The sequence below is a fragment of the Stylophora pistillata genome, chromosome 11, assembly GCF_964205215.1.
Source record: "Stylophora pistillata chromosome 11, jaStyPist1.2, whole genome shotgun sequence".
NCBI lineage: Eukaryota > Metazoa > Cnidaria > Anthozoa > Scleractinia > Pocilloporidae > Stylophora > Stylophora pistillata.
The window spans coordinates 10,772,117-10,790,560 of NC_142529.1; the positions used below are offsets into that span (position 1 = coordinate 10,772,117).

The 18,444-nt window shown below is 38.1% G+C and overlaps 1 protein-coding gene across 1 annotated transcript; it reads left to right on the plus strand.

Annotated features, from left to right (window-relative positions):
- The first annotated feature begins 8,678 nt into the window (after positions 1 to 8,678).
- On the plus strand, positions 8,679 to 15,615 carry LOC148720004 (uncharacterized). Its single transcript, XM_088739535.1, has 14 exons — positions 8,679 to 8,928; positions 9,042 to 9,236; positions 9,384 to 9,679; positions 10,284 to 10,380; positions 11,163 to 11,453; positions 11,894 to 11,967; positions 12,973 to 13,155; positions 13,320 to 13,493; positions 13,575 to 13,727; positions 13,984 to 14,064; positions 14,245 to 14,419; positions 14,574 to 14,634; positions 14,929 to 14,995; positions 15,429 to 15,615. Exons 1-14 carry the CDS (start codon positions 8,767 to 8,769, stop codon positions 15,475 to 15,477), a joined length of 2,058 nt encoding a protein of 685 aa, XP_088595661.1. The 5' UTR covers positions 8,679 to 8,766; the 3' UTR covers positions 15,478 to 15,615.
- Positions 15,616 to 18,444: the final 2,829 nt, after the last annotated feature.

Below are 18,444 nucleotides of genomic sequence, written 5' to 3' on the forward strand. Positions count from 1 at the left end.
CACTGCCTTTCTGTATCGCGCGATGTTCAGTGGTGCATTTGGTTGCCTCGGCTGTTGTTGAACATGATCTTGTACTTGAACGTGATGCCTTTTTCGACTGAGAGCGCGAAAAATCTTTGTGTACGATGCAATTGCGATCACGGAGCATGGCAGTGTCGTTATCGTGCCATACCAATCCGTTATTCGGCCCTTTAAAGGGTAGCATAAAGTAGCGACACCTGATACAAACAAAATGGCAGCCACAGTGAAATATGTACGTTTCAAATTTACAATTTGTCTGTATCTCAGCCCTAACAACAGGGCGAGAAGTCTGTCCACACATATGGCCGTCATCGCGAACAAAGACACTGAACATAATGCATAACTTGTCATCGAGAATGCGTCAAATGCGAGTTGACAAAGGCTCCACTGTTCATAAACCACGCACATCCAGTAAGTTGAAAAGAGAGGTTGACTAACAAGACCAACCAATAGATCCGTTGTTGCCAAACAACGATGCAAGAGTTTGGAAGGTGGATGAAGGGAAGATTCCTTGTGAAGGACAGTTAGGATAAGAGAATTCCCAAGAAATGCTGTGAGGGAGAGGACAAGATTGAATGCTGTCATATAAATTGATTGGTGTTGTAATCCACCAACCAAAGAATAGGAGCAAAATTTGTCAAATCTTTGTTGTGTTCCACCCCGTGTTAAATTTTCAGTCGCGTTCATTTTTCAACCAAGCCTAATTAACAGCCGCCTCCTTTTTCCGATTTTAATTGCAGCAAAATATTTCTGTCTTTTTAGCATCTGCTAAGCCAGAAATACTACAATTTGATTTCTTTACAAAGTTTCATCAAAAACCCGAGTCCAAAGCATTTCCTTAGTCTACGCACATGTAACAATTTATCTGTTTATCGTGTCCTAAAAACTGTTAAAAGTTTTCGTCATTGGAGTTATAACATTGTTTTTATTATTATTATCATTACTAGAACCAAAAGAGGGATCGATTATTGGGAAATTTGAAATTTCAGTTTTCGTTTTCTACAAGGCCCCAGAATATCTGTAAAATGTTAATTTAACTTTATAATGTCATTAGCCATTAACCATTAAAGGGACCGCTTCAATTACCACTGAAGTTTTTATTACAAAATTTCACTCCGGAAATTTCCTTCCAGATGCTATTGTTTTACGTAAAACAGAAGCACTAGTTTTATTTCTTAACAATCGCATTCATCAAAAACTGTTATCGGGTTAAGAACTTTTAATTTTAGAATTTTCATTAAGATGTAAATTTTTAATAGTAACATGACATATCATTTTGAAGCATTCCACGATAAAAGTGTTATGGCCATTGCGGTCTTTAATACGCATAAACTGGAAGGCTACCTTATAAAGTATGCATACATGAAAAACGTAATAAAGTTGATCAAACTCTATGGATAGCGAGGAAGGCAAATATACAGACATCTGTTATATCTTTTTTAAAGGGTGATAAACAATCCCTATTTACTTGGATCTCATTAAGGTACTTAGAAGTGTCTATATCATTTGTGTGAGGTTTAAACTTTAATCGTTATCAGCAAACTGAAATTAAAAAAGTTCAAGCTGGCGATGTTACTTAGTGTACCAAAAATTGAATTCGTGACAATCCCAGAATGCATCAAACTATTCAGGTCAACGCGACTCTATTGGCTACTTTACGTCACGTGGAACAGAATCGCCGAACAATTATCATGATGATTGTCATCCCATTATTTCCGTCAAAAAGAAAGAAAGCCGGCAGAGGAAAAAAGCCAGCTCAAGAATTTCACTTTTTCATCTCAATTGCTTTAAATGGAAGAAAAAAGTGACAAACTTCAGTGGTAGTGCCATTAAAAAACTAATCTTAAATGCTGCTCCGGAAAGTACAAAAAAGTCAACAATATTTGCTATCAATGCGCTAAACGAAAATTAATCGGAAGATACAATTATAAAAGAAATAAAACCCCTATTGGCTGGCTGGTCTGTCGACAAATAATAACCTTGGCTGACAGATTGTCCTCAAAATTTCCTAAAGTTTGCAAACCATTTTTAATATTTTCCGTACCCTTTTCAGCGAGATAAAAGTCAGTCGTATGACAAAAGCAGCAAAATCGAAAGACAACAACATTGAGCCGTGTACACTTGTTCAAGTGTCGTTCAGCTATTCCTTTTTTACTCGCGATACACTTTTCCTTTTACCAAATTTGTCTACTGCCTCTGCTTAAATTAAAGCTTTCATTAAGTCCTCGTTAAAATTTACATAAAGTAGTGAAACTCTTAACTTGGCAAAAACTATCAGTTGAAAGTTAAAATGGCGGACAGGAAACCACAAATCTTGCGTGCGTTCTTCGAGAGCCGGGAAAGAAAGCCAACTGTGTTTGTAGCACAACATACTCAAGAGAGTCGCTTCTGTTTTCGTTGTTTTGACTATCTTCTGCTGCTTTTTGCGTTTCCGTCGCCGAAATTGTCCAAGAAAGTAGTATAGTGGGCCTTACTGGAAACTTCGTAGAGGTCTAGGTCCGAGTGAGTTCTAATTAGTTATTCATACCGCGTAGGTGTAAGAGGGTTGGGGTTAGGGTTGGGATTAGGGTTTTAGGGTTAGGGTTAGGGTTGGGGTTAGGGTTATCGCGTAGGTTCGTGAGGTCAGGTTTTTAAAAAATTAACGGCTCATAACGAAAACAAAAGATTCCAAGAGGGCGGGAGAATTAAGTACAAGAATGGGTTTTGCCTATGATTTATGTATTCACACAGCGCGGTGCTGGGTCTGTAAATAGGTAACATAAGGTAGAAAAGCTGTCATCATGTCTTTGTACAATTGATGAAATATAGATTGTTCTCCTACGTTTGAATCATAGGTTTCAATTTCGTCAATGTATTTAGTCACTTGTCTGCGTATTTCACAAAGATCTTGCGTGGTAGCTTTTTCTTTTACAATGGCAAATAATTCGTAAGGATTTCTCCGGCCCACTGGGGATTCTGTTCAATCTCTTCGTCCAAATGAGCTAGGAACAGTTGTTTTTCAGATGACATGGTGTTTGAAATGAATGTGAAATGTAAGAACAGTTTATACATAAATGTGTATGAACGTAAATATGTCACTCTGATTGACAAGCTGTCATAAAACATAGCGTATATAAATCTTTCGTTTCGTACTCACTTGCTTCATTTTAGCGATGCCATCCGTTGAAGACTTTACATACGAATGCGGTCTATGCAATTCGTGTCTGTTGTTTGACGAGATAGAGAAAGAAGCGTGGCGTAGAGAAGAAATTAGTAGATTGAGAAAAGTATATTTGCCAAAGTGGATACAAGAAATTACTGAAAAGACTGCTTTACTTAAAATTGAATGATGCCTAAACACGTCAGTTGGAGTAAAGAAATCGCTTATAAACCGGCAGAAATATGGTATCAATGTACATCTTGTTGGTATTATACGCCTTATTATAGGAGTTATTGCCACAGATGTCAATTCCCTTTACGGCGTCTCGTCAACGAACAACCGATGGATATTCTCTAAAAAACTTGAGGAATAGACAGTTTCTCGTCATTCGCAGCGAAGACGGTAAAGCAAGCGCATCATGAGCGACGTGAGAATTTTGAACGATTGTGAATTATTGTACCAGAACAAGTATCTATTCGATTTGTGTGCGCCTAAAAAAGTGTGTGGACCCCGAGAAGTCATACGCAACATATTGGGTTATGCCAAAGTTCCCATCTGTCTAAAGAGACGCCACGAAATCATTTCTTCATCGTGCCATTACATGGAGGTGTATTATTTTCTGCGGTATTTACAAGCTGTGTTTGAGAAGAAATTACCAGTATTCGAGATGAATGACCCGGCATCCAAGTATAGATTCATGAATGCCTGCGAGGAATTATTTGACGAGACGGTTAGAGAAGTGAACGAATGGGCAAACCCATTAGGAGGTCACATGCAGCTTTATACGTTTAAACATTGGGAAGCGTTTGAAAAGTTGGGCGAGCGTTTAAAGTCTAACAAGTTTTTCGTGGACGATGTGACAGAAGTGTTTGCGTCGTTTCGTAACCCCATGTTAAGCCATTCAGATGTAATGAGTGAAATGGTGACTTTGACATGTGTCAAATATTCCCCAGAGTGGTTTAAAAAAACAACAGAGTCGCATCGCTTTGTTAAGCTGGTAATGTGGAACGATATCACATGTTTACAGTGAGCATTGTAAAATTAAATAAACGTGTTTGTAATGAAATGTGTGTAGTCATTTATGTTTCGATGCAGTGTTGTAAAGAGCTTGCCGATTCGTATCCCAAAGAAGTATATTATCAAACCTATCTTTGCCCTCGCGAAATGTATAAATTCGATACACATTCTTGTACCAAAACGGGTCGTGCCCGCGTCTTGCTGCATGCCATCTTAGGATTTGAAGCCACACCCTCCTTAGAAATATGTCATCGTCTTATTTCCCGCGTCGCGGACTATAGAGATGTGTGGATATTTCTTGTACTCGTTCGCGAGATTTTAAAACAAGACGAACCGTTTATTCCCCCGCACCGATATGACGATGAAAGAAATGATTTTGAGGAGTGGCGTCAACTCATGGACCATGCAGTCACACAAAAACTAAGACGGTTTGGTATTCCCAATGGAGCACACATGCAGATGTACTTATTTACGCGTTGGCTCGAATTTATCATGAGTGTAGATATCGCATATTCTAACTGCATAAGGACTGTAAGTGTTCTTTAAGTCTGTATCGTCTTAAACGAGCAAGGTGCATGCACAGCGCGGAAATTGGGAGCGCTGAAGGTGCCCCAAACTAGGGGGGTCTGGGGTATGCTCCCCCAGAAAATTTTGAAATTTAGGGTCTCGGAAATGCCATTTCGAACTATTTCCGCGGAAATTTTTTATCATTAAATGCGACGGAAAATGAGGTGGTTAGTTGTCACACATTCCTCTCAATAACATTTGCGTTTAGCGGCTATTCGAGATCGGTGGAGGCGAGTGATTGCCGCTCAGATAAAAAAGAAACCGAAACCCAAATAGGTCAAATGGGAAAAATCGAAAACCGCATCGGATATCAAATCCGAAAACCCGTTAGTATTTTTCGCGAAAACCGAAAACCAAATGCCTAAAAACGGAAAATCCGCAAACCGCAATGAATATCAAAACCGAAAAACCGACGTTTTTAAGCGCAAAAATCGAAAAACCGATCTAAAAAATAGCCAAAACCGCAAAACCGAAAACCCCAATGTCCCCCTTAGAAAGGCAGTGTCCAGTGCATTGTTAGTCCAGTTAAGCATTGGTTGTTTGTCAGGCACCATTTAGCATGGTTGAAACTGTAATAAGTTATAGCAAAACATATTCATCGAACCTAGTCGTCAGTCGGGGAATAGCAATTGCCTTAATCTACAGAAACTCGACGCTAAACCCGTTTCTTTACCGCTGGAGGAGATGCTCCTTGAGTTAGGAGTATAACTCAAGGAGATGCTCCTTGAGTTATACTCGCACTAATACTTTCATCATGACGAGCTTTATGCGACTTTGAAATTCACAGCTGGGTATGGGTTCCAATTTCCGGGGTAGTCAAGAAAATGGAATTAGCAAAATTACAGATCTTTCAGGCTGAGTCAGAAAGTCAGATATATTATTGGATGTGAAAGAATGAAAAGCTTGATAGAATTGTTGCCCTGGCTATTGCTAATACTCTACATTTCTCGAGGGACAATTTCACAACGGGCTATGGTAACAATAATCCCCATTTTTTTACTATTTCAAACAGTTATTCTTTTCATACCGCTATGCTTAAATACAAGAGATCTTAATAAAAGAGGAGGTATGCATGCCCACATCGCAATAGAAACGCTTTGGATAAAACCTCGATACGTGTTTTCCATTTTTGCTTCGATGTTAACCTTTCTCCTATGGGAGTTTCGTTTTTCGTGTATTTCCACAGCTTTTGGTAAATAGTTGTCCCGTGGTATCTTCGTATTTAATTTTCCCGTCATATTTGTTGCTAATTTTTCTCTTTTTAAGTTTTTACATTCGAGGGGGTGGGGGATGTTGTGGTGTTGGGATGTTGCGGAGGGGGGATGATTACATAAAAAATATCGTCGACTGTTGCGCAACATCTAAAACTACACGTCCAGTTAATTAAGCGCTGGTGTATGTCGAAACTGTCTCCAAGCATAGTTAATCGATTAACCATTCCTAATTTTCGCTTCCTTTTTCTTTAATTCTTTTTTTGAAGCTTTTTTGGAAGAAATAATTGACTTTAGCTACAATGTATAATTTTTACACTTAATTTTCGGCCCAAAAGAATGACAGCATGTCTAAATATAATGCTTATTCTGTCACTCAAAAACTGACGGAGGAGAGTTTTCTTTTCGTATCGTCAAAAAAAATTATTGCCGATGTCTTTTTCTGTTTTGGTCGTTAAATCTGTATTTTCTTCCCAAGCGTTAAATTGGTGGAGACGTAGGAAACTGGGAATTTGCGAGCCTCCCATGCTAGGTTTGCCTTTGTCTATAATATCATACTCTTGTCTTCTGTTCAAATATTTTGAGGATGACAAACGCCGAAGTTTGGAGTTATTAACATAATTCAAAATGGCGTCTGTTGCCGAAGGCCTTGGGCTAAAATGATCTGGCTGGTTTGTTTTCTTCTTGAAGCTCCATCTTCGTCCAAAATGCATCCGTGTAGACCTTACAAACGAACAGGAAATGTGCGTAAGAATACTCAATTGGGAAGAAAAGGGCTTTAAAGTCTTGAGATCGATCATACGCTAACATGATCAAGGTGGTTTTTTTCCTTCTTTTTGCTCCATTCCCGATTGTAGACCTCACAAACTAAGAGCAACGTACTGAAGAATACTGAGCTAGAAAGAAAGGGCTTCAGTCTTAAAATCGACTATGACAACACTCCTAACGACAGAGTTGGAAATATCGTATCAAGAAAAGCGGATCAACTTTGATAACAAAAGGCTTTGTTCATAAATCAAAAAACGACCTAATAGGCAACAGGTTCAAAATACATGCGGGGCTTTCGAATTTTCAGATTAGCATGCGAGCGGCAAAGACCGAAGAAAAGACAAATTTTCCCCCGGGGGAGGGTATGTTGGTAGATTTTGTCACGCCGCTGGGGCGATTTTAATTCTTGTCTTCAAGTTGATTCATGCGTATCTATTCCACATCAATATTTCTCATAGCATAATAATCTGGAAATTTCTGAACTGAGCCTAATTGTATGCTTATCCTTCAGAAGCATTATTCCACTGTACTCTGTTTGGTAGCTCGGTCTGTCTGCCTTGAAAGTTGTCTTTAAATTCTGAGGTATTCTATGGTAGTCTCATAAAAAAAACCCGAGGCTGTTTTAGCTAAATCCACTCAATTTAATCACACTGCTAATCAAGGGTATAACCAACAAACTGAATATTTCAATTGGCAAGAAAATCGTCATCACGAACACACAATGCAGTCAACTATCTTGCATGCTGAAACGTCTGTGGCCTTTTCTTTTCTCGCTCTCTTCTCGAGCTCAGTACAAGAAACTATCTCCGAGCAATATCTTCTTCATGCGGTATTCAAGGTGGGCTAAGGTTGGACTTCCTTTAGGAAGAGCTTTTCCATCTTCCACATGAAAAATTCGATTTTCATCAAAACCATTTGGGATCCAGTCATTCTCGGTTCTTTCCGAGAAGTGAATGATAAGAAGTCTGTTCTTGACAAGATCTCTGTTTTCTGTGAACTCTTCATGCATAACTTTGCCGTCAAAAGTGATGAAGTCGTCGCATTTTTCCTGCTGCTTGTTTCGGATAAGGGAAAGAGCATCGGATGTTCCAATCAGCACGACACATTCACAGCGCCGAAGTTCATCCCTGAAATCTCTGTCCCTCACCAAGAGGCTTTTGATATTTCTCATATCTGCAATCTTTCGCAGCCTGCCTTGACAGTAATCCATAACTCCCCTGCCTTTGATGCTGTCTTTTTCTGTATACAAAAACAACGTGTACTTCATTTTCGACTTAAATTCGTGCGTGGAGGATCAAACAAATTAGATAATACCACTACTGGATGCTCCAGCCGATATATTTAAGACAGGAAAATAAAATTGTGCTTTGCGACAGAATACTACAGCAAAGGAACACCTTTGGCTGCTGTAATTTATACCAGAAGTTAATGTGTGAAAACTATGTGAAATGAATATTGAACTGTATGTGGAATGCTTGTGTACGTAAAGGTTTTTTTCAGAACTTGCGATAAAAATTGTTTGGACCGAGATTTTGTCATGACTCGTGCTTTTTCAAAGTTCCCAAGCACCTCAAAATAATATAGAAGACTCGGCACGCCGGTAAAAGCTCGTTCTAATTTTTGGATTCTAGAATTTTTTTACAAAACACTTACTCTGGCTATAGTTGCCGGCTTACATGGTGATTACATACCTACATACCATCACATCTTGCCAGAACTTTTTGTCTTTACAATTTGAGCCCTTGTTAAGTCGAATTAAAAACGATATTTGATGTGTGGCAAGAAAAATCACAAGGGAATTGTTCTGCCGTAAAACTTTCGTTTGTTCAACAGTCCTCGTAGTTTGAAGTTTAATTGTCGCTTAGCAGTGCGGTGCTGTGCATACGGGCTTTTCGGTCAACAGAGTCGAGAAGCCCCCTGGGGATAAGTAGTTGTTAGCCTTCAATCATCACCTGGTTGTTTTCGCTACTGAGCAATGGTGGAAAGCGTGCTCAAAATATTGCCGCTCGAAAACATGGTATTTATTCAATACATACTACTGAAATGTGGCTCGTGTTTAACGATTCAGGAATGAGTAGCGGAGAGCAAGAGTCGGAGTGCTCTGGAATGGACAACGAACGAGGAGATCAAAATGAAATTGACCGCTGTTGCGATCATCAACAAGAACTGATAGAAGATGATTTTGGCGAGAAGTTCTGGATAAAGGTAAGGAAAACGAAATCAGATGAAAAGAGGAATTTTTTTTGTGGAATTTTTTTTTGCAGTTCTCTGATGTAATCATTTCGCCGTAAATAAATCCTGTTGATTAATTTTTCAAGGTCCATCGAAAGCAGAACGAAGGGTATTCATGGAAGAGAGCTATGGATGAGGTGCATGTTGAGAGACTGATTCAGAAATACAAGGACAGTGGAGAGCTGGATAGTGAAGACCCAGCTCTCCTAATGTTAAAACAGTGGCCAGCTTCCAAGAACTACAAAGATAATCCTGATAAAATTCCTGGACTTCAACAGAAGGTATACATACGGCGTAGGATTTGCACATAGAAAAATTGCCAATCATCGATCCATTCCCTACTCGGCCAGTTAACAACATTTAAGATGGAAGAATCGTTTTAAGAGTGCTGTGGATTGAAAATATTATTTTCTTTATCTCTTTTGCAGATAAATCGGTTTTTGGAGATTCTGTTAGAAAGTGAATTAAACTCGGAGGATAGATACGAGGTGTTTCGAGATGAAGATGATAATGCAAGAAAGACACTTATGCATTATGCAGCAGAACTTGGCTTTTTACATGTCATCAAAACACTTGTGAGAAAATGTCCTCAGCTCCTTACTATGACGACAAAAGAAATGCTAAAACCTGAGCAGAAAAGAGCCATGTTACCTGTAGAATTGGCGATAATGGCTGAGAATGACGACGTGGCAGCATTTATGGTTAGAGTTATGTGGTGTGAAAGGTGAAAAACAAGCTTCCTATATAGATAAATTCCAAAAGGTTTTTGTAAGTAGCAAATTTTTAAGGATGAGGGACTTATGAGTTCTTCAAGGTGACGAACTTTCGTTCTGACAGTGGCACTGAAATTTTAGCACTCAAGCTAGGTTTTAGAAAGAATCTATTGAGCATGTTGTCTTTCAAATCTCAAGTCCCATTGTTGAGAATGACTCAATAAATCCGCGGTTAAACTCAACGTTTTACTTTATTTTGACTAAGGGCAAAACCTCCATGGCGAATACTCGATCTACACAAGGCAAAAAACTTGAACTAAGTAAAAGTACTTGACATTTGATCCCTGTCGCTCATTTTAAAAATACCATACATGAAACGCAAAGTCACGTTCTCCTGAACACCCATCAATTATCAGAATGCAAAGATGAAAGGTAGGCTATAGTTCTTAAATTAAGATAGATCACAATAATCAAATTGATGAATGGATAGAGCTTTTTTTTTGATTGAGATAGGGAATTGTTGATTTCTCAGTGAGTAACCTGATTGATCAAAACATATTAGACTATATAATTCATACTTTGGAAATAACTAAATATTTCCACTGTTCATTTTAGAGTGCAGAGCTTATTTTCCTGGACATTTGACAATATGAAAAATCCTGAACCTTCCTTGTTCAGTTTTGAGGCAGTTATTAAGAATCCTAAACTGAAGGTGAGCTTGTACTATGAGCTAAACTTAAAATGGAATACATGTTGAATTGAATACCTTGATGGGTCTATAAAAGCTACTACCAGAGCCTAATAAGCGAGCTGTTGATAAGAACCTGTAGCTGACACAAACACCTGTCAGTTGGTCATCTTTAGCCAGCTACTTTCACCTCATTTTGTTACAGAAATAAAAATTGTACAGGTATTGAAAGATCTTTGAAGAAATTTTTCCAGCAGTTATTCCCCAGTTTTGGGAATAATTGAATCCATAGTTTACCAGTAACATGGTTTTGATGTGTGATTCAATTCCATGTTAAGCAATTTGACTGGAGGTGTTTGTAGACTTCATTAACCTGCCTGAACATTTTTATTTCCATATATTATGTATACAAGCTCAAATGTATCATCTTTGAGACAAAAAGAGGTGGAAAGCCATCTTAAGTGTCTAATTGTATCTGTAAGGAAGGCTGAAGGTCAGTTTGTCAGGGTAGAAGACCAACCTTGTTGTTATTATGCCATTTATAGATGTCATGTATGTCAAGGTAAATTTTTAAAACTGCCCCATTTGTGAGTTTTAAATTCCTATGTTCCCAAAAAAAAAGCAGAAAATCTTCAAAGAGGGGATCTTCGGTCTACAAAAATATGAGAGAATGAGTTTCTCTTATTTTTGTTACTCACTTCTGGGAGATGAACATCATACTGGGTATTATTTTAATGAAGTGTCTAACATACACATCCAGTAGATCTATATTTTTGATGGATTATTTTGGTTTTTCTTTTCTACAGAAAACGGTTGTGGCTTTGTTAGACCAGATGGTGAGCCCTCATTGGCCTTATATTCCACAGCGACAAGAAAACTATGAAACTGAAGAAGAAAGAGAGGCAATTGAAGGAATCTGGAATACAATTTCAGATAATCCATTAAATTATCATTTTTACTATCACATTTTGGATGGAGATAAGGGTGGACGCCCCCCAACGATTGTGGCTTCAAATGGACACAAGCAGATAGAAAACAGATATTTTAACTGGGGAGACAATTCTTGTTTACATGCCATTGCAAAGAGCAACAACAAAGTAAGGTTAAACTAAACATATACCGGCAAATGCTAAGAAATTGTAGCTGAAATAAATTTTGTGAAATTTGTAAATTTGCTTCAATGTGACAGTGTAATGCTGTTAGTGAGTTTCACAGGCGCTTACCAATACTTGGCTGTGTAGCCGTGTGATGCGGTTCCAGTCGAGGCCCACAAATTGACCCTTGCTCACCATAGTCTCCAGTAGCTCAGTGGTTAGAGCATCCAACTAGATCACGGAGGGTCGTGGGTTCAAGTCCCATCTGGGGCTCGGATTTTTCTATTACACTAAAAATTGTTTCATCTTTACATGAAATTTGTAAATTTTTAGAAACAGCAGGAACATTCAGATGTATAGGATGATGATACATACTACTTCTTAGATCACTCTTAACCCACACTTTGGAGAGAAACCAGTTCTTGATTTTTTTTCATTCTTAGGAAGCTATGCAGCATCCTGTGGTCAGAATGTTGATTAAATCAAAATGGAAAAGCTATGGACACTTGTTCCTTAGGTAAATCGCTTGTGTTGGCAGGCTGTATATTTATCAATATAAGGGTTGAATCAGGTACTGATGTACCTTTTAAGGTTACTGTGCACCTTCAGGGGTGTCTTGCGTGCAAGCAATGTAGTACGTCTGGTTTAAACTGTAGATATCTAAAACCCATATCAAATTAAAGCTTATAGGACTGGCTATCAGACTATACCAAACCTTTTGAAAAAAAATGACTTGTCGAATTTTTCATGACTTCTAAATGCGAGCACCCGAATTACTTTTTGAACATTACACGTTAAAGGGAACTTTGTTTTTTTGCTTATTTAATGTGTCCCTCCGTTTCTGGGGCCAAAGCACTAAAAGAACATGTCTGCGATTTGCCATATTCAATTTCAATGAAAAGTTACAGAACATTTTTGAAATAGGATTAAAAAAGTGTGGAGTGATTGTACAAAAATCGCTCTTGAAAAAAGTATTTAGAAATAAACACTTCAGAGACACAGTTTTGTTGTTTGTATGTAAAACTAGCTACTGTCAAGATTTGAGAGTAATTGAACAAATTCCCTTTGACTTGTAGCTCTTAGAATTCAATAATTAATTTTTTTTCAAAATTTTTGGTATAGTCTGATAGCCAGTCCTATAAGCTTTAATTTGATGTAGGGGTTTGATATCTACAGTTTAAACCAGACGCACTACATCGCTTGCACGCGAGACACCCCTGAAGGTGCATGGTAACCCTTAAGAAGGGGTAATAAAGACAAAATTTATTAATGAGCATATTTTTGCATAATTATCTTGTGAAAGCAGTTCTGTATGATTCAGTCATATCATGGTAACTGTGTATGAAAGCTTGATTCTGTCCAAGTTTCAAAGCCTTTGATTTTTCAAAGAGAAAATTTAATATATCAGACAGGTTACCAAGAGCTTATTGATAATTTATATCTTCATTTGAACTTATAATCCTGTGCCCTTTATCTATTTTACTCCTGTAGAGGTAATTAAATTAATTTTTCTTTTCTTTAGCCTTCAAGCAGCCCTATTTTGCATCTTCTTGCTGTTCTTGTCATATTCTTTGCTGCATGCCAGTACCAGACTGGACCCCACCCAGTACAGTGGTGCAATGGACTCACTGCGTGGATTTTGTGAGGTTGTCACCCTACTTATGGTTGTGTTTTACATCTTTGAGGAAATAAATCAGTTAATAATGTAAGTATTTGCGGTGAGGGTTACTTTGAAAATCTCACTGAGACCTCCTGTTTGACCCCCTATTTGACCCCCTATTTGACCCCCTATTTGACTAAATGACCATACTTTTAAAGGAAAGTTTTAGAATAAGAGCAACGTCATGGAAATTGTTTGATATCTTGCAGAGAGGGGCGTTCTTATTTCAAAGAGTGGATGACCCTGTTTGATTGGCTAGGGCTGCTGTTGATATTGTGTATAATACCGTTACGATACATGGATGATAAAGCGCAGTGGATAGTGACATCTTTGTCCTTCTTGTTCAACTTCCTGAGGATATTTAAGTTTTCGTGTGTGTCAAGGTAACCTACAACTCCCAATTGATTACTGATGACTTAAAACTCATCCTTTGTCAATCTAACTTAACCTTGTATCTTTCCTAGGACAGCAGGATTATACACCCACACCTTGGCCAAGATCATTTTACTCGACGTCACAAGATCCATGGCAGTTTTTGTTGTGATCTTTTTCTCCTTCTGTGGTGCTTTGTCTTTATCACTCTGCTACACCGAGTCCACTGAAAACCAAGAACTTCGGTGCGTCTCTGTTTGGTATCTCACCATAACAAAGCTATGAAGTTTTCCTTGGTGGCTCCTATTAGTCAATAAGATATTCGAAATACTCTGGAATTGATTTGATCCCCTCTTTACTGGCTAGCTTTTCTGCTCATTAAAACTATTCTCGCCCTATAGCAAAAGAAATTCACTCATACAGTACCTTGAGTGGTGAATATAACTCATGTGACGAACAAAAACTCCATATACTTGTTTTAATTTTTAATTTTGCTTTTAGTGGTTTTGGAGACGTCTTGTTGAGCGGGTTTCGTGCACTGTCCGAGCAGTATCCAATGGTGGAAGGCTACTCAACTTTCAAGTAAGTGGCACTATTTTTTGAAGCAATTACTTTCTTGCAACGTAACGACTACGTCCACTTGAGTTTTAAGAGCTAATTCAAGAATTGGGATTTGGTTAGGCTTGCTGTAGTGGATGATAATTCTCTTATGTACTCGTTTCGTTTAGATTACTTACAGTTTTTGATAATTTTCCCCTGCAGCTGGCTGTCAGTTGTTTTGATGATGGCCTACATGGGGACCGTGACTGTAATTCTTCTCAACATTCTCATTGCACAAATGAGTACGACCTACATACAGGCCAAGAAAGTCGCTCGCCTAGAGTATGATGTGGATCGTATTCTACAGATCACGCGCATGGAGAGATTTCCTTTTCTGGTAAGTAGGCATTAGATAATCAGCAAGGAGTGTGAAGAAGTACTCACTGGCTCTCGTCATTGAGACTACGTGCGATCACGCAAATGTGTTACCCACTCGCAAAAGTGTGAATAGAGAGCGGACGAGATTTTTACAGATGCTTTTCTCTCTGCAGAATTTACGTGTGAAGTATTACAAAGAGGGAGACTGGCTCAGTGAAATAAAACTTGCAAAAGGTCGGTTGGGAAATAACGGAAACTACTTACATAGACAAACCATCTCATGGTATTGTCAGTTGAAAGTCAGCTGAGGAGTGGAGATTGGGGAGCGAACAAATATGACGTTGCGACTGCGTGGAGGAGTATTGAGAGCCGCTTATGTTATAAGCCTTCTTTTAATTAGCTGAATCTATGTAGCTATTGGAGAGAACAGTGCCTTCTAAGATTATTTTTAATTTTAATTTCTCCCTGAGGAGTAGAATAAATCCTCATTTGAAATAAGGTTCTGATATCACCCGTTTTGATTTGTAGAACTGCTTGAATTCAGTGAAGATCGCAATCCTTGGGAGTCGGTAGAAGAGAAACTTAATGAGATAAGGTAAAAATGATTCCTACGACGGCTACCCTTCTTACCATCAACCAAATTGGGAGCGCATGCGCTCGAATGTTGTAGAATTAAAAGAACATTTATGACAGCGACCAATCAGAATGTGGATAAATTGTACGAAGAACGATTCATACTCAAAGAAAAGCAAACAGTGTCCGAACTGCAGGAACACGAGAATGATGAAATCGCCGCTGGTGTCAGTTTAGGATCCGATTGGTTGAGGGAGTGTCACGAGTTCCTTTTGACCAATCAGAAAACATCGTAAAGCCAAACTGAGTCGTTACAATCCTGGATTGCTTTGGACACCTTACGCTCGCTAGTGATTCTACTTACTTACCACCCACCCCTACGCACCCTCCACCCTTCCCCCCCAAACGCATTTTTTTAAGCTGCGAGTATTCCTTATTTTATGCTGCATTTCCAGGGATCTGATGAGAAAGATGGTCAAACCGATGAGACCTGGACAAGAATAAACTAGTGCATCGCCACAACAAGAATATTATTCTGTACCGTTCTCTACGGAGTTTCTCCCGTCTTGCAGTTTTTTGCCAACAATGTTAGATGTTTCAAATATATTTTCAAAAGAAAAGAGAGACTGATTTTTTTCAAGAAGTTTTAGCCAAATTTCATAGAGGGCTAGAACTAAAACTGTTTTGGTTAAGACCAATTAGGGAAAATTTTCACTCTAACTTGAAGCTGAAAATCAAAGAAAATAGAGGAAAACGTAGCTAAAAAATTAGACTCGCTTTTCTACAAACAGTGACAACAACCTAAGGCTAATAAACAGCTCCATTTCAGAGGACGATGCATTACCAGATGAAGGAGATGATACGAAGATTCAACAGCTCAAAGTTTGCTTCTTGAACATTGTTTCCTCTTCGTAGATGTTACATTTCTATAGTCTTCCGTAATAAGGCGTGCGTTTCTCCCAAGACCCGCAAACTTTCTCGTTTTGAGATTTATCCGTTCAGACGTGGCCTTCCTCAGTTAGTGATCTAGAAATATTACATGCGTAAAAAATGTAGTGCTGCTAGCCTGAGGTCAGTTGGCCTACATGCCTAAGCCATGCCTACGTTCTCTTAAGTTTTCAATACGATTCTTTATTTTTGTACACGCTATCTTACTTCTTCAGTCTTTTTCAGACCTCGTTATTTGTACGCGGAGGTTCTTTTCAGAACTACATAGGATAGATAAGTGAAATTTGATATCCTTCGTCAGTTTCTGCCCTTAAATTAATGTATATGTCGTTAAATAATGATCTCACCACGAGTGAGGTGTGCAGTGCGTTAACTATAAGCAGTATTTCATCGCTATGTAACCCCACGCTGAGCCATACATATTATGTTTTGCGCTACCATGCAATTCATTATAAATTTTTACTAATTTAATATTTAAACACTTGCGTAGTATTCAGAAAAGTTGTATTCCACTTATAGCATACCTCTGGTTTTGAAGGAAGTGTCCGATTATAAACACTACAATTTCATTTTTACATCATAAATAGCTGTCAAACTGAACAGTTTTTTTTTAACTTTTGTACGCGTTCGACAGTGAAAAGTGCTGACAAAGTTCTTTAAAAATTATTCAACTAAAAAAAAAGGTAAGGAAAGAAAACAGTTGGAACTTCATAGGGTTGATTCACGGTGGTATTACGAAGTTCTATCCGATTTTTTTCCTGACCATGCTTTAATTCGGTGAAACTGCTTATGTCCACGAGTCTAGCTCAGCTTCTCCTAATATTCGTCTAATGCAATATTCAAGCTGTTATAGCAACGGGCCTTCTTCAATCTCATTTTGTAAATGAAATACCCTCTTCCCATCGAGGTCATTTGGGATCCAATCATTCTTGGTTCGTTCTGAGAGAAAACCTTAACCAGTTTGTTCGCGGGCTCTGTTTTCTGCGAACTCGTGCATAGCTTTGCCATCAATTAACGACAGTTTTTTGCTGTTTGTTTTGAATGAAGGACGAAGCCTGGCTTGACCCGATCAGCGCTGCGCAGCCATTGTAGCGGAGTTGCCTCCTAAAACTGTTTCAGTCCCAGGATGTCGGTGACATTTAACAGGTCTGCTATAGTTCGCATGTCGCTTTCACTATAAAAAAGCAAGACGTTTTTCATTTTCGAAACTTCCTGAACTGTGGTAACGAAATCGCTCTCTAAGTCCCTAGTTGAAGTTGATTTAAGACCAATCCAACAAAGAACACTTAGAAGCTAATATATACCGTAATCAGGTAAGTGTTAAAATGCCCAGTAGAGCATTCAAGGGTGCAATAAAATAATAATTGTAATAATGATAATACTTTGATAGCAAAACTAATGCGAAAGACTGGCATCGTAAGACGTTTTTATTTTCTGAAGAAGGAACTTTAACTCTTCTCATCTTACTGAGAGAAAAGTGATTAAGTATGCTGCCATGTTTCAATAACAGCAAATCCCAAGGCCACTTATAGACTCAAACAAGATATTACAATCTCTTGACTGGAAATTGTTTTGTCATTAACAATTTCGAAACTATTATGCTCCCCGATTGTATTTTGTCTCGTTTAGGGTGTGCAAGCGGGTGTGTAAAACAAAATTGGAATCACCAGTTAGAGAATTCTTTTGAAGATCGATCTATTTTTCTGCAAAACTCAATATCAACGGGGAACAGGGGCATCGAATGACTAATACAGGTAGTCAATATTTGAAATATTTGCTATAGATGGTCGATATCTAGAATGCCGCTGGTATGTCTCAAAGTTAATTCAAAGTATATTTCTATTTCTATGACTTCCAGGCGAATTACTCCTTAATTTTAACTTGTTTTTTTCATTCGTTTCAGTCCTTTTAAACAAGCCTTGCCAGTGTTAAATATCGTAGAATTTTCAGACTTACAAGTGAAAAAAAATTGCTCAGAATTACCAGCCTTATAGGTGGTTTCCAACCAATCTCTAGAGACACAGGTAACAATAGTGAAACGAACAAATGCTGGTGGACGAACAAAAGAAGCTAAAGAGATATCTATTGTTTACGTCCACCAACATGGCGGCCATGACATAACGTGGAAACCACCTATAAATACAAGTTTTTTTGAAATTTACTGTATAAATTTCACATTCAAAAAGTTACAAAAGAGCACATTTTATCGTATTTTAATCAAAGGTAAAGCCAGATGCATTTAAGTACAAGTCTCTCTCTCAGAACTGAGGAAGCAGAAATGACTTCCCTCTGGAAACACATCCGCTGTGGTTAAACGTTACTACTTTTTTATTTTCCTCTTCTTTTCTTTTTAGAATGGTGTTATTTGAGACCTCTCCTTCTACTGCATTAAATAAATAAAAGCACAACTATCACCTCTGAGAGACCTCATATTTGTAACTTAAAAGACATTTCGTTATAGAATGAGGAAGTTTTTAATAAAATATTCTTATTGAAGTTAGGATAAAATGAATGTTCAGCAAG

Bases quoted from the DNA above. Each gene is read 5' to 3' on its own strand.
- LOC148720004 (XM_088739535.1), top strand. From the start codon at position 8,767: ATGTGGCTCGTGTTTAACGATTCAGGAATGAGTAGCGGAGAGCAAGAG. The intron at 9,680-10,283 runs GTGAAAAACAAG...TGTTCATTTTAG, and splicing joins AGAGTTATGTGGTGTGAAAG to AGTGCAGAGCTTATTTTCCT. The intron at 13,728-13,983 runs GTGCGTCTCTGT...TTTTGCTTTTAG, and splicing joins ACTGAAAACCAAGAACTTCG to TGGTTTTGGAGACGTCTTGT.